The 16,210-nt window shown below is 36.8% G+C and overlaps 2 protein-coding genes across 7 annotated transcripts in view; both read left to right on the top strand.

Moving 5' to 3' along the window:
- Positions 1-8,996, top strand: part of LOC148948470 (putative hydroxypyruvate isomerase) — a 46,847-nt gene extending 37,851 nt beyond the window's left edge. For both annotated transcript variants that reach the window (XM_089094400.1, XM_089094399.1), the window contains exons 4-5: positions 8,027-8,146; positions 8,595-8,996. In XM_089094400.1, coding sequence (XP_088950526.1) covers positions 8,027-8,146; positions 8,595-8,788 — 314 coding nt within the window. In that variant the 3' untranslated portion in view covers positions 8,789-8,996. The remainder of the gene's footprint in view (positions 1-8,026; positions 8,147-8,594) is intronic.
- A 5,441-nt stretch (positions 8,997-14,437) lies between these two features.
- The window catches only part of Sec10 (Exocyst complex component Sec10), an 84,035-nt gene continuing 82,262 nt past the window's right edge, over positions 14,438-16,210 (top strand). The window contains exon 1 of one of the 5 annotated variants that reach the window (XM_089094398.1): positions 14,438-14,495. Coding sequence is in view for 1 of the 5 variants with exons in the window: in XM_089094391.1 (XP_088950517.1) it covers positions 14,547-14,595 (49 nt within the window). In the remaining 4 variants the exon portion in view is untranslated. Of the gene's footprint in view, positions 14,496-14,522; positions 14,596-14,621; positions 14,734-16,210 lie in introns of those variants that run through there. The other 4 variants (XM_089094391.1, XM_089094396.1, XM_089094397.1 and 1 more) reach the window with 4 other exon arrangements.

The following is a 16,210-nucleotide window of genomic DNA, read 5'->3' as shown; positions in this document are numbered from 1 at the left end:
ATAGGTTAAATTGCAAGGTACTTCAGGATACCATCGTGGGAGGATCCTCTTCAGGAGGACAGCTGCGAAAAGGTGGATGACCCGGACACGGACAAGACCCCTGCAGGTTGACGGAGGGGAGTGGCTTACCGGTGTCTACTAATCAGCCAAGAATGAATTTGAACCTACTAATCAGCCAAGAACCTATTGATGAATTTGAAAAAGACATGAATTATGAAACCCAGTGCTACAGCATCAGGGGTAACTGACGAAGACCATACGTTGAGAACTACCGCGTCCCCGGCAACCGACGTTATAGCGACCGTTAATCGCGCTGAATAGGAGGCGCGGACCAAGGGAGGACCTAGCTCCTAGGGGTCCATAATTGAAACTGGGACACCCTCGCCCGGTGGTCATAAATACAGGTGGAGGAGAAGGAAGGCTCCTCTGATGCAGACTGAGCTGAGCTCATCAGTTCGTGGATACTTCCCATCAGCTAATAACCTTCTCCCAGCAATGGGTTAAACTGCAAGGTACTAGGTACTGCAAGATACCATTGTGGGAGGATCCTCTTCAGGAGGACAACTGCGATAGGGTGGAGTATCCAGACACGGACAACGACCCCTGCAAGTTGACGGAGAGGAGTGGCTTACCGCCCTCTACTAATCAGCCAAGAAATCTCTTTTGAACCGATTGATAAATTTGAAAAAAAAATATTAATTATGAAAGTCAGTGCAACAGCCTCCGGGGTAACCGACAAAGACCATACGTTAAGAACTATCGCGTCCGGGGCAATCGACGTTATGACAACCGTGAATTGTGTGAATATGACAACTCCAATCCTGGATGCCATTTTGTTGCCAAAAACAATCCTGTCAGTTGGTACCCTCAACACCAAAACCCTGCTAAACAAAGGAAAACAGACTTACTTCTGAGAGAGATAAGCCGGTACACCTGGGACGTTATTGGTTTATCTGAAACCTATACCCCATTCACTGGTGAAGAGAAACATGATGACGCCACCTTTATTCTCTCTGGACGTAATTATGGGAAACGTCGACAGGGAGTCGGCTTTCTTCTGTCTAGGAGGGCTGTAAAATCTCTGATGTCCGCAACCCCCATATCCAAACGGCTTTTTGTGATCCGACTGAAAGAATCGCCTGTTAATGCTATAATAATCCAAGTTTGTGTCTGACTCCATTAGAGACGATGAAGAGTCTGAAACTTTCTATTTCCAGCTTCAAACTCTAGTCGATTCTGTCCCAAAAAAGGATGTAATCTATATCATTGATGACTTTAATGCAATTGTTGGCACGAACCACGCAGGCAATGAAGATGTGATGGGCAAATTTGGCCACGGGCAACTAGACAAAAGAGGGAACACCCTATAGAATTCTGCCGAGACAGCGCTTTAGTCAACACGAACATACTCCTTGAGCACAGACCCTGACGTAAAACTACCTGTAACTCCCCTGATGGAAGAACTCAAAATCTCATTGCCTATCTTTTTGTGTCCAGTCGTTGGAAGTCGTCTGTCACTGATATGGTCACGTTATCTTGTTCTGAGTTTAACAGTGACCACTTCCTTGTAATGTCTGACTTCAGAATGAGACTTGAAACAGCCTCAAAGATATCTAGGAGTCTCCCCAAATATCGAATAGAGCTCCTGAATGACAAAGAAACTCGAACAGCATACATGACCACCATGTCTGACAAGATGTCGCAGCTCACTTCAACTTCCCACCACCTCTGCATAAGAGTGACATTGACAACCTGGTGACTAGAACCATGCAAATTTTCTGTGATGTTGGTCTCTCCACGCTAGGTGCCCAGAAAGATAACCAGAAGGCCTGGATAACAGACGAGATCATTAATCTGTGCGACGAAAATCGCAGTTTTGCTAACAAGCTTGTGAGAGAAAGCAGAGACCGATACAAGCAACTAAAAATGGATGTAGAGAAAGTGATACGCCGTGCTCTCCGCGGCTTTGTTAAAGAAACATGTAAGCAGTGTGAAACGGCTTTTAAAAAAAGGAGACTCACACTTCACGTACAGAACAGTAAGGGAAGTAGCTATGTCCACACCATGGTAAGAAGCCACAATAGTCCCTATCCATAGGAAAGGCTCAAAAAGGAGTCTCTGACAACTTTTGACCCATCAGTCTGACTAGCTATGTTACTAAAATAATGAAAAAAGTCATGCCAAGTAGGTCAACGGTCGATCAGTTTTTCACAGCCCGTCAGACTTTGGACAAATATTTTGAAAAATCTCGAAAAATATTTACGAGTTCTTCATAGATTTCAAACAGGGCTTGACCTCGTTTGGAGAGAAGGCCTATGGCACATTCTTCTTCGCTTTTGAATTACACCTAATTTAGTCTCCCTCGTGAGGGACATGTACACGAAGTTCAGAAGCTGTGTCATGACTGGAGAAGGACTTACTGAAAGCTTTGCGGCATCAACCAGTATTCTACAAGGTTGCTTGCTATTACCGGAGCTCTTCAATGTCTTTTTAACTGCAGTCCTTTCAGGAACTGATAACTCATCCGGTGCCCTCATCAGAAGGGTAATGATAGACAAACTTGTTTATACCGACAATATAATCCTAATTTCTAAGTCCCTTTGTGATCTTCAATCCTGGACTAGCATCATCCACACGACAATCAATCTCTTTGGAATGATTATCAACATCTTGCCCTTTGTCTTCCTTTGTCATTCAACTCTCTCCGAAGAAAAAAAAATGTTGATTTTATAGTTGTATACTTGGTTGATCTCATTTCTCCATATATACAACGTATTCTCCACGTAATACCTTAAATTTTAACACTTCAGTATTTCTACCGATGACAATCACTGTATGTGATTGAAATATCTAGAATTGTGTACCTGTTTTCACCGTCTAAATAAATAGATTTATCCCCATTTGAACGCTTATTTGTTTGTCATAGAAAGGCAGTTTGGTCTGAGAAAAGGATACCGAGAATACTTGGCGTGTATTTAGTCACATTTGTTTTAACCTAGGGCATATGTAAATTAAAAGTGGTTGATCTCATTTTGATAGATTTCCTTATCAAACCAATTCCCAATTATATTCTGGATGTTGCTTTATTGCGACAACCCAAGCTGGTCGCTTTTAATGTCGCAACCTAATTTTTTCTACTTTTGTTTGTTTTGGTGCTATTGCAGGTCAACATTAGACAATATAAGATGCAAGTTTTCTTACCATTTGTGTTTTTGTTTTCTTTTTTTCTTTTCTAGTTTAGTTGTTTTTATGCCGTTGGTAAAGGCTTCTGGAAGTTTTCACAAAAGAAGTTTTCAATTAAAAGTAAAGAGCTACATTAAACCAGAGAGAAGAAGAAATAAAGTTAAATAATTTTTCAAGCATAAAAAGACCATAAAGCACTATCAATAACTTAATGAAAACTAAAACGAACAAAAATTACAAGAAAGGTTAAAGCCCCCTGTTTGTTCTAAAGACCAAAACATAATTTGCATCTTATGAAAGCAGTTTTTATTTCGAGCTATTTGTTTTATTAATTTGAAAAAAAACAAAGTTTTTCCGAGGGAAGTAAAGAGCAAAGTTGAAACTTAATACGAACAAAAATTATTACTTCACAGCCTACCTAAAATATATCAATCAAACTAATGCAAATATATCAACGGGTGATTTTTCCCTATGTTTGTAGGATATAGAAAACTAGCGCTTTACTGAAAACTCAAAAGCCAAGTATAAAAAACAAGAATATTGATTTAAGAGTCAAAAGTAAATACGCAGCCTCGCAACAGCAAACTAATCTATAACGCTTTTCATAGTCCTACAGGAGCTGTGATATCAGTAACTTTCAGTATAGAATTAAACTTATCTTTCAAATTTATCTATACAATTAAAAAACTTGGGCATAAAAATAATAATTTAAAGTCATTACATAGTATATAAAATAATTGATTGATTTATCAGATAACATCTTAGTCTCACCTAGTGTTCGGGTTCCACCCCTTGTTTTTTTTCTTTTCAGGTAAATGACCCGTTTTCTTTTCTGTAATTGCATTTGCCTATAAGATAATGTTTAATCATAAGTTAAACTCTCGTTGCTAAGCTAGATTCTTTCCCAATAAGTAAGCTTTGAAAGTTAAATTCTATTTTTGTCTTCCAGGTCTGGGCTATTGAAAGAAAATATTACGCAAAATAAGCCAGGGATTCTAATGTTGATTTAACGGATTGGTTGGGGCAAATTTAAGGTCCACCCCTAACTGAAGTGCTCTGATATAGTAGTCATGTGTCAGTAGTTAGTCGACTTTGAGACCCCGTTTAGGGAGTCGGTTTTTTTAATAGTTTATGCATGTGTTTTGTGCACTTTTTTGGAAGATTATAAGTAAGCTATTTTCTACAGCTGTGTAAACTATTTTTACATGAACCCAGACAGGGTAGGAAAAGAGTTGCGAGACATACCGTCATTTATCATATCAACAGGGGGGTCAGTTTACCCTCCGAGGAGATAGCTAGAGATATTAGTGGTGACTCTTGTTGGGCACCCTTTGCCTAGAGTTTGTCCGTTTGACCGTTCAATCACGTTATCATACCCTGGAGCAGGGTATACCGTAATAGGGTATTAACATACTCTATATTTACGGAACATTAGTGGTAACTTTGGGTATTCCATTACAATATTTGGCGCCAGCGAGGCTCCCCCTCCAGTAAGTGGTGTAGCACCATTTTTGCGCCAATATCTGGTGGCAGTCGTGGATTACCGACATAAGGCCTAGTATTACTCGAAATAAAGAACATATTAACCGTAATATGAACTCTGGAAATCCAGTTATATCTCTCTATAAAACGGAAAATTTTAAGTTGTGATAAAAATTCCAAAACGAGTCTATAGTGACACTTCGAACGTGTCTAAAAAATAATCATGAAATATCCTTTTCAGATCCATTGAACTGAGCTCATTGTGCAGAAGTGAGGCCAAATTAAACGAACAAAATAAATAAATTAACAATATACAAATGCTTTTCTTTAATACTCTTAAAAGTGTCCTTAAAAGGTTTCAAATCAAATCAAAATCTCCTTTATTTCAAAATACTTACACGGTTGGGCCGATTCTGGTTTTTTTTCGTCAAGACAATAGTAAATAATTCAAAAATCTACATATACAAAATGCAATTTTCACATTAAGTGACACGGTCAAAATAAACACAATTTTCATAACGCTTACACAGTCGACAAAATTAAAAAGACAAAAAAAAATAACACACAGCTATATATAAAATTAGGCATTTAAGCTATAAAGGCGAACAAACCTAGGCACAAAACTTTTTTCATATCTTACATGGGTCGTAAATACTTGTTGTATTTCTGGTATAGGTTCAGGAACAGACATTTGCAACCTTTGTCTACAAGGGTAAAAATCCGAATTTTTTTTTCAAGGGTAACAAGTTTAAGTTCTTGGAGGAGCAATATATAGGAGAATTTAGGAGATTTAGACGCCTCAAGCAGGGCACGGTACTGAACTTGCTCCAATTTCTCCTACTGGTTATGAGTAATGGAGAAATACCATACCTGACAACAATATTCTAAGATAGGTCTAATGAAAGAAAGATAGAACCTCAGAAGATGCCTGACAGGAACAACACCATAACGAGATAGCAACTTCATTGCAGAGATACCCATATTTCCAGGTTTGACTCTGCTTACTACTTCTTTGTCCTACTTCATATCTGATGAAATATGGACACCTAGCAGCTTAATTACGGTGACCATCTGCTGTTGTTGTAGGGGCGGATTATAGGTTGGTTCGGTCCTTAAGAAAGAAATTGGAATTACAACGGATTTGTCCACATTCACCACCATGTCGTTACTGGTAGCCTGGTTCTTAATGTGTTCGATGATGTCATACGCGTTGCTTGGGGAGTCCTTGTGGCAAATTCAGTTACTGAGAGATCATCGACGTACTTCCATCTTTCTGGATAGGACTTTGCTAGCTCGTTTACCATGACAAGAAACAAAAGAGGACCAAGGATTGTTCCTTGTGGCACTCCACTGTAGATTTGAACCTCGGTTGAGTACGCACTCTTACATTTAGTGCTTTGCTTTCGATACGAGAGAAAGCTGACAGTGATTTGAACTATGGCAGGGGTGATACTATAGCTTATAAGTAACTTTTTGATCAGTTTAATGTGGTTGATCAGGTCGAAAGCTTTTTTCAGATCTATTGCTATGAGGTTTATCCAGTAGCTAGGGTTGTCTAGGTTCTTGAGGATTTGGTCAAGGAGGCTTACCAAATATTGAGCTGTTGAGGTCTTGGGAAGACTACCAAATTGTCTTGATCCACCATGCTGATGATTTTTTCCTTTAGCCAGGATGAGAGGAATTGCTCGTAGACTTTGCTAAATACTGCTTTAAGAGTGATCGGCCGAACTCCAGTGAAGTCATTAGGTGCGTCTTTTTTAGGTATCGGTGTCACATATCCTTTCTTCCATTAAGACGGGAAGTTGCCGGAAAAGTGATTTGGTTGAATGAATTTGAAAGTGGTTAACTAAGTTTATCTGGGAATGCTTTTATGATTTGGATTGGGATATCAATTGGCATGACCTTGTTCGTTTTAGCACTCGTAAGTTTTTTGGTCACCATTTTGGCTGTTATTGTTGGGAAGTCCTGATAGTCTGGATGTGGCTTTCAGATGAGGGGGTAAAACGGGGAATACAGGGGTGGAGCATAGGGAGGAGAATGAAACCAGCTGGGATTGGAAATGCAAGAGGAAGGTGCCTGGTGGTAAAAACGGTACCGGACGGGAGGGAGGAGGGGGTGGGGGTCGTGGGGGCTTTCCGCGTCGCCCTAAAAAAGGTTGGATCGTACTGTTACCATAACCAATACATGAGCGAAATTACACGATTTGTCAAAACATGATAAAAAAAAGAACACAGGTCAACATGATCAAAACTGCACTTGTCAGTCCTACAAACACCCGAAATAAAATCATGACATATATGTAAAAACTTGCACTGTTTACGAAACTTGCAAAACCTGCGATTAAAATAGCTACTTATCACATTTTCTTTTCCGCTTTTTCTCACGTTTTCTTTCTTTTTATCTTTGGCAATTTTCTCAAAAATAGTACACGCGTCGACATCTGCTGGTGATTTATAAGAAAAAGCTCGGTAATCACTGCGGCGTTGTCGTCATTATTTGCTGGAATTTTATCTACAAGTTCAGCACTTACTGCACCAAGAAACTTGCTCGAGTTATATGCATGTCCAAAATTACATTTTTGTCCTAGTTTGCACTTCCCTGTCAAAATCATGTTAACACATTTGCTTGTTTTGGAAAAAGGGTCATTGCCGTTTGGCAGTCGGACAAACTTGCTCGCATCAGATCTATTTTTGACATTTGTAATACAATGTTCAAATATTGGCGTAGGCTAAGGGGTAATATTGGTGGTAGCACTTTTAAATGACGGTGACTTTGCGGGCCCGGGAGACGGGAGTTTTAGATTGTTCACTCTCTCACGTTCGTGTTTCAGACACGCAATTTCGTGATCTTTACCACAGATTTCTAGTTTAAGATCATATATCACTTTTTTGGTGTGTTCGGCAGTGCTTTTTAGCTTTTCAGTCAGAAGCTGAGTTTTAGCATTCCGCCGGGTTAATTGGTCATTAATCTGATCAAGTTCATAAACATAACAAGAGCAGTTTTTGCACGAGTATGGTTCAGTAAAGGGGGGTATTTCATTATGTGCTTGAGTTTGGGTCGCAGCATTCGTCGGTAGCATAAAGCGGGAAATAGGAGCTGCTTTAGGTGTGTAAGTTGTATTTTCTTGTTTTTCTATTTTTTCAAGTACAATTGCAAAGTGTTGTTGTAGCGTGGTCCTTGTGGTAATTAAGACATTCTTTCTAAGATTTAGAACTGGCTGAAGAATAAGTGATATTCGCTGACGATACACACGATTAACCGTTTACCTATTTTTTTATGCGAGTGGTGTTCGTTAATGACCGTCAGCGATCAATATGCATGCTAGTTCCTTATAATAACAAAAAGCATCTCTTTTTTGTAGCCGTGGATGTTATAAAGAAGATAAACAAGTCAAGCCTAAGATTACAATTGGACATATTTCATCTTCAGCAAATTGAAGGGAACATTACACAAAAGTTGAAAGAACTTCTTCCATATACAGGTATAAAACATGTACTAAAATATTCTTATATATTGTACACATCCTTCTTTGCACTCTTTTAAACTGGGAGTCATAAAAAAAATTCTGCTTATCTTCCCTATTTCTGTTTATTTAACGGCCTTTTAGCATAGATGCGTACAACATGTTGCAATACAGGCCATGTTCTTAATAAAGGCTGTTCACTTGATCTTGAGTGGTAACCGTAGTTTTCTTGTTTTGAATAGTTTTCATGATTACAAATTATGAATAATGTATATTTTCTAATGCTCAAGTTATCTGTAACTTTTCTATCTAAGGCCCTATTTTCTTTAAATGGTTTGTCTCCCATTTGTTTTACCTTTGTTCTCCCTTTCTTCTATATTACCAAAAAAAAAAGTCTAGAGGACCCTCTGTCTCTCTCTCGCCTTCTTTTTCTTCCTCTTTTAATGTCCTTCTCTCTTTGTTTCAGAGCATATTCAAATAGCACAAGTACCTGACCGTCATGAACCAAACACTATCGGCGAACTGAACTACAAATACATTCTTAAACTCTTAGAAGATTTGAAATATGACAAATGGGTCGGTTTAGAATACATACCAAAAGAAGATACTCTGAAGGGTCTTAGCTGGTTGGAAGAGTATGGCTATTCAAGACGTTGCTGACTTTCTTCATTCGTGTTCTTGCTTTGCGATTAAAAAACATTAGTGGCTTTTAACATGCTATCTTTCTGTTGTTGTTTAAACTGTTATTTTTAACTTTATTTTGATTTTTTTTTTCTAATTTTGTTTCAAATCTATAGTGGCTTTGTTTTACAGGTTTTGCTCAATTGTTATTAGAGGTTGTTTAATAAAGGAAGTATTTTAGCAGTTACTTCAGTAAATTTAAAATTCTAGCCTTTAAAAAAAATTATTTAATTACATGTGGGTCTTAAACAGTGCGGTTTTAGAAAGGGTAGAGGATGTATTGACCAAATTTTCACTCTTATGTTAATAATTGAGAAGTGCCTGAGTTATTAAACATATTTGTTCCTCAGTTTTATAGATTATGAGCAAGCGTTCGATTCTGTTGATAGAAGAGCTTTAGCGAAGGTCTTATCCTTATATGGTATACCAGATAAACACATTAAAGTGATTAGTGTTATTTAAGAGAATAACACTGCTGCGGTTAAGGAAATGAGGTTACCAGCTGGTTTTGTATCAAATCAGGAGTTAATCAGGGTTGCGTTCTATCCCCCTTTATATGGATTATTTTATTGGTCTTTGTCTTAAGGAGCACAGGAAAGGCAATGAAAGAACATGGAATCAAATGGGGAGGAAAAACTTTCCTCGACTTAGATCATGCTGATAATTTAAGCATCCTAGATGAAAGTGTGACCAAAATTAATGAACTTTTAGAGGTTTGGCGAGTTCAGGGTGCTACAATAGGTTTAAAAATGAATGTTAAGAAGATTAAGTCGCTAAGGCTAGGAATAAGTGAAGATGACAAGGTTACGTTGGGTAACGAAAAAATTGATCAGGCGGACAGCTTCACTTACCATGATAGTATTATTAGTAAAGACAGTGGGAACAGTGAAGATGCTAAAATAGAATAGCCAAGGCTCAGGGTGTTTTTTCACAGTTGAACAAAGTTTGGTTTAATAGGAAGACAAGTCTGCAAACCAGGATTGGAATATTTGAAGCTACAGTGATGATAGTGGTCAAATATTGTTCGGAAGCATGGGTGCTCCAAAATGCGGATGAAGATTTGCTAGATGTTTTCCAGAGAAATTGCCTACGGATTGATCTGAGTACCCGGCTGACTGACCGATTTTCAAACAGTAGACTGTACGAAAAATGTAGTTCTATCCCGCTTTCTTAATTTATAGTGAGAGAAAGGTTGAGTTGACTTGGGCACGTTCTGCATACGAAGAATGACAGATTGCTGAATATTGTCCGTTTTGGCCAACCGTCAATGGGTAAACGGAAAGCAGGTCTTCCGCGGTTGGAATGGGAGGATGTCATAAAGAAAGATTTAAGAGAATTGGGAAGTTCCTGGGAGAGTGCAAAGAGGGAGGCTTTGAATAAATTGGGATGGAAGAGGAGCTTGCGTAGCCGTGTTGGTCTCTGGTGGCTTGGTGCTGCGGTGAGCTGTTAGTAGCAGTAGTATTACTTGCCACATTTTTAGGCTAACTATGCAGGCATAGAAAAATTATTAGATAATCATTTCCAGGGTCATTGAAAGCAAAGACCGATCCACGCACACAAATTTCTTCATAACCCCCTGCTCACCCAAATATTCTCTTTTTTTTTAGATAGACAGTATCAATTCAAATGCACCTTAAATTTTATAACAGCGAATCTATGTGTAGGAAGTGAATACCTTCATTCTGAAACCCCCAGTCCCTCTCCTGCTAGTCAAACACGCTATCTCCTACATGATATAGAATAGATACTTCTCGTTATTATAAGGAAATAGCATTTAGATTGACGACTAATATTTATTAACGAACAACACTAGCCAACAAAATAGGAAAACGGTTGATCATTTATTGGGAGAGGGCTTATTCAAACGGATATTAAAAGTTCTAGTGCCCTTTTAAGTGAACAAAAACACTGGGGTGCAACTAGGCCCCCTCCCGCGCTCCTTTTTTCTCAAAATTGTATGACCAAAATTTTGAAATAGCCATTTTGTTCAGCATAGTTTAAAGGCCGAATAACTATGCATTTGCAGATATCATACCCCCCCCCCACAGCCTCTGGGGAAAGGTCTTTAGGTTATAAAATTGCTCACTGTTTACTTGCAGTATTTGTTATTAGGAAGTATGTGTACATTTTTCGGGGGGGGGGGGGGGGTGGACGAATTTTTTGGTGGAGGGATTTTCCACGGGGAGAATTTTACAAGGGGAGGGAAGTTTTTAGGGGTGGGATTTTTCAAGGGAACTCTTACACTGGGGTAGTTTGCCTGAATTCCTATCCGAAATTGTTTTTATGGCCTTGCTTTCTCTTTGTCGACTCAATTTTACGCGTAGAGATGTTAAGGGTAATTGCCCAGAGTAAATTTTCACCAGGATTGACTTGTCTAGAGGGGATGCCCCTCCTCAACACCTCGCCCTTTACGTTAAAGTTTCAATTTTGTCCCAATTCCTTAAGAACGACTCCTGAAACACTATTCGTTTAATTAGAACAATAAGAAGCTATTTTTAAGTATCGAACAACCTTAGCGTAAAGAGCGAGGTGTTGAGGAGAAGCAACCCCCCTGACATACTTAATAATTTCTGTTCGTTTTAAGTTTTAATGATGCTCCTTACTTTCAGTTGAAAAACTTGCTGTTTTTTTTAAATTAATGCCTTTTGAAAAAAATGAACAATTCCAGCAAAGTTGAACATGTAAAGATTCTAGCTTGTGTTTACCCAATAATATTGCCTTATATTTGTAGAATGTTGAAAAACTGAGAACGGTGGCTCAGTTTCTCGAGGGTTCAGTTGCACGGTGGTTCTTTTAAAAGGGTGGGTACCATTGTAAGGGATATTAGTGTCCCTTTAATTTCTAGATATACAATGGTGATGTTTTGATGTTCATTGACAAGATCCATTGACTTTTGGATGTTTTCCCCCATTTTCTAAAAGGCATATTTTCTCATGCTCATAGGCTTTAATGAATAATCATAGGGAAAAAAATCAACTAAAAGTGGAGCTATATTAAAACCAAAGACGAGTGAGAGTTAACTCATATAATTTAATTGAAACTTAATACGAACAGAAATTTAGTGAATAAAATGTCAAACTTGAAAAAACATAAATCACCGCAAAAGCGAGTAGGACTAACATCCTGTATCACTTTTGCATTCTTTACATTCATACAGTTTTTCATCAGTGTGGGTTCTCATATGCTTCGTCCAACTAGACTTGTAAGCAAATTTCTTTTTGCACGCTTCATATTCATATTGGCTTTCACTGTTGTGGGTTCTCATATGATCAACCGAATTCTGCTCGGAAGATAAATTCTTTTTGCATACTTCACATCCATAGGATTTTTCTTCATTGTGAGTTCACATATGCGTAGTCAAATTGGACTTCCAACGAAAATTTGGTTTGCATACTTCATATTCATGCATTTTTTTTCACCAGTGTGGGCTCTCATATGCAGATTAAAGCTCCATCTCCCTGAATTTTTTTTTTTGCATACTTCACACATTGCTAAATATTTATTGTTGTGTTTTTGATACAATAAGCTACAAGCTAAACTATCTACTCTTGATATTCCTGCATTTGTCTGGGTTTGTTGTTTGATGTCTATATGATCGTTTGAACATAGAGACGGATTGAATTCCTTCTCTAAATCCTGTAGTATGTCTTCTTGGCTTGTAGAATTTGTCGTTCCTCTCATTAGCTGGAAATCTGGGTCAATGCCAAAATTTCCATTTAGTGCCTTCCCTTAGGCAAAAATTGTCTCTTTGTCCACTATTATTTCCAAAGTCTCCAAAACTTGGAGCCATATCACTGAGTATGTAATGCTGGCTGTTTATATTCATACTTGTTATTTTTCTATGCTTATATAACTGAGTGCTTTTCAAAAATAGTTCAATGGATCTTCCTAAACGATGCTTGTTTTTATGCTATTAATAACGTCACTGAAATAAATTATGATGTGAACATGAATACAGCCTTTTATATTAGTACATGTCGTCATTACAATACTGATGTATATAAATATGCCGTAATTCATATGCATTTTTTTTCAAAATTAAGGCTCTTAACGATTTTTCTCAAACTTGTAACCTACCTAAATAGTTTTTTCTAGCCAGAAGACCCCAGAATGCCTATCCCCCCCCCGAAAGTAAATCTGTTTTCGATAAAAAATATATATATATACATAATAAATAAATATACAATTATTACCCTTTTTAAAGAGATAATATATATATATATAAGCAGTTATATATATATATAATATATATATATATATATATATATATATATATATATATATATATATATATATACGTATTTATGTATAGTATTATCAATCAATTTGATGATACTTTAGCGTAGAATTAATTAGTCGACGCATTAATATTTTAGTTTGCTATTCCATCCTCTTAAGAAGTGGTAGATGTTAGTGATAATATCTCTTATCAAGAACTTGCTCGAGTTCCATGCGTTGTTCTTTTCTTGTCAGTTGTAGTAATTGTAAATAGCACAAATATAGAGAATGTATAAAACTTCATAAGACATAATGTTAAAATTACCGTAATCGAGTGATAAACTTTTAGGTGTCTTTAGTGTTTGTAGGGATCAACAAATCTAAAATAAGAAAAGCAGTTAGTAGAAATTACTAAATGCTGAATATATATAATGGAATTTCCAAGTTAAAGATATCATCCATAGACCTAATGCGTATATTTTCCTCCTTAAGGTCCTAAATAAATTCAATGTCCCTACTTCCCATTCTTTATGGATGGATGTATACTTCCTTTGTCTTCCCGCATCTTGAATTCACTTGTCCAGTTTGGCACCTTGGCATCTCCCGCGAAGAATCAGAAAAAATTGAATCCATCCAAAAATAGCACTGCAAATAATTTTTAAAGACGCTAAGGTTGCATACTCTTTTGCTTAAAAAAAATTAATCCAGATTGGAAACACTTGAGAGCAGGAAGGTTTCGTTGGGTCTCAGTTTTGAAGAAAAATGTAATAGCAAATCTTCGGACGGAAAATATCTTCCCCAATTGACAGTCCCTAACCAGACTCTGACCATCTGGGGTTACTTCTGAACCCCTTCCTATCTTGTGGCCCATTCCCTGTTTTACCTCCAAATATAAAGGAAAACATTTGTCCCCTTCATTACGCAAAATATTCAACAAAATATGCCAGTAGTTTTTTTTCCTTTTAATTATTTCGTACTGGTGTGTGGTGTTGCTCAAGTTATGTATTTTGTTCGCTTGTTTTGTTGCCCTTTTTTTATATGTCCCTCTAATTTTTTTTTAATTTGATATGTTATCTACTTTTTTTTAGCTTTATAAGTTTTTTGCCTTTTTAATTTAATCTCATGCTGTATTTTAATTACTTAAATACAGGAATATTACTAAAATATACAATTACTAAATAATACAATTAGTAAATAATAAAATTACTTAAATACAATTACTAAGGAATAATTTGTCACTCTTTTATTGACATTTTTCTGCCATTGTTGGGCATTGTATCTTGTTTTTTATGATTTTTGTTTTGGTTGTTTCGTTTTTTTTATGACTCTGAAATTCGAAATCGGCCCTTCGGGGCTTGTCATAGAAATTTTTCGAAATAAATATCTTATCTTTATCTTACACTCATTTTGCCACATCAAATTAATTGAATAGCCAAGGATCAACAGTTTGTTTTCTATGAGGTTTCAGGTGGTAGTAGAATTTCTTGGAATTTAATTCAGTAGAGTTTCATGTCATATTATGGAAGAAGATACTGTATTGCTATCTAAGATAAAAATTTTAAATCACTGTGAGTCTTATTCATGTAGATAATGTTTATGTTCATGATTCTACCTGGCTAACTAAACAATTAAACTAGGCTAGTATTGACAAGCTATCTATTAGGCAAGGAAATAGTATAATTGCTGCTTTATTATTGGAAGACTAGGTAAATTGCCCAGAGGCTCCAGCCATGAAGGCTCTTTGTCTCTCCCCCCTCCCATTAATACCTTAGCCTAGCCTATTAAATGTGGTTTGGAGGCCTATTATTAAGTAGAATAGGCTATCCTTATCATATACATTGAAAGCTGTCAGATCTGAAAACAATTGCGGACCTATGGCTCTTCATAAAATTAATATTATTGCAGTCAATATATACCAAATCATATTATTGACTTACAAATAAAGTGAATACACCATTTGATGCCTTTTTGGTAAAATTCTACTTTAGTTACTTTTGGCTATCTTGGAAAGGGGTTGGGTTAGGAAAATGAAACTTTCAGGGATGGATGTACATGCTAAGGTTTGTCCCGGGACGGTACTTTGAAGTACCTACCTCCACTCATCCCCCCCCTCTATATAACAGTAAATTACTGCACATTACTAGTTGTTTTTAACTCATATTTCATCCTATATTACTATCATAAATATAAATCACTGCTTACCTTACACAACTTCTGCTTTTAACCTTGTTCATTAAAATATATTCCAAAATCCTATTTAAATCCTAAGCCAATTAATTTTCAACCCATGCTGACTTTCTTTATGGTATATGAAACCAGGTTTGTTGTGATGTCACACTTGTCTTATCAGAAACCTTACCCTTAAGGGTAGCAGGCACATGCCAAACAACTCTGTTGATAAGACCATTTAAACTGTATTAATTAGGGAAAGGATTTGACAAGAGAGACCAGTAAAAATAACCCAATCCTTTTTAGAGGACAAATTATGTCACAGGAAGATGTTTTTGAAATTCCTTTTCCATCCAAACTTAAAATTTTCTAAAATTCTACTCTAGAAACCTTTAAAATATTTCTAAAGTACTAAAACATACAGTATAAAAAACATAAGAATTGACTTCAGAGGAAACGTTATACCATGGGACGAGGTTTTTGAAATCCCCCGTCCCCTCACCCTCAAAATTTGCTCTAATACTAATTCAGGTACTTTTTTAATATTTATAAAAGATATATACATAGAGTGCTGAAAACATCAGAATCGACTTCAGAGGACACAGTAGCCTATATCATAGGAAGATGTTTTTGAAATCCCCCTTCCCCCCAAACTCAAAATTTTCTAAAATTCTACTTTAGGAGCTTTTTAAATATTTCTAAAGCTCTAACACATAGGGTGCAAAAACATCAGAATCGACTTCAGAGGACACGTTATATCACGGGAAGAGGTTTTTAAAACCCCCCTTCCCCCCAAACTCAAAATTTTCAAAAATTCTACTTTAGGAGCTTTTTAAATATTTCTAAAGCGCTAAAACATAGAGTGCTAAAAACATCAGAATCAACTTCAGAGGACAAATTATGTTACGGGAAGATGTTTTTGAAATCCCCCTTCCCCCCAAACTCAAAATTTTCTAAAATTCTACTTTAGGAGCCGTTTAAATATTTCTAAAGCACTAAGACATAGAGTGCTAA

This window comes from Artemia sp. Qi Xiang Cuo, chromosome 9 (genome assembly GCF_049724085.1).
Source record: "Artemia sp. Qi Xiang Cuo chromosome 9, ASM4972408v1, whole genome shotgun sequence".
In the NCBI taxonomy this organism is placed as follows: domain Eukaryota; kingdom Metazoa; phylum Arthropoda; class Branchiopoda; order Anostraca; family Artemiidae; genus Artemia; species Artemia sp. Qi Xiang Cuo.
The sequence above is the reverse complement of the archived record's forward strand: the minus strand, read 5'-3'. Positions and strand labels throughout refer to the sequence as shown.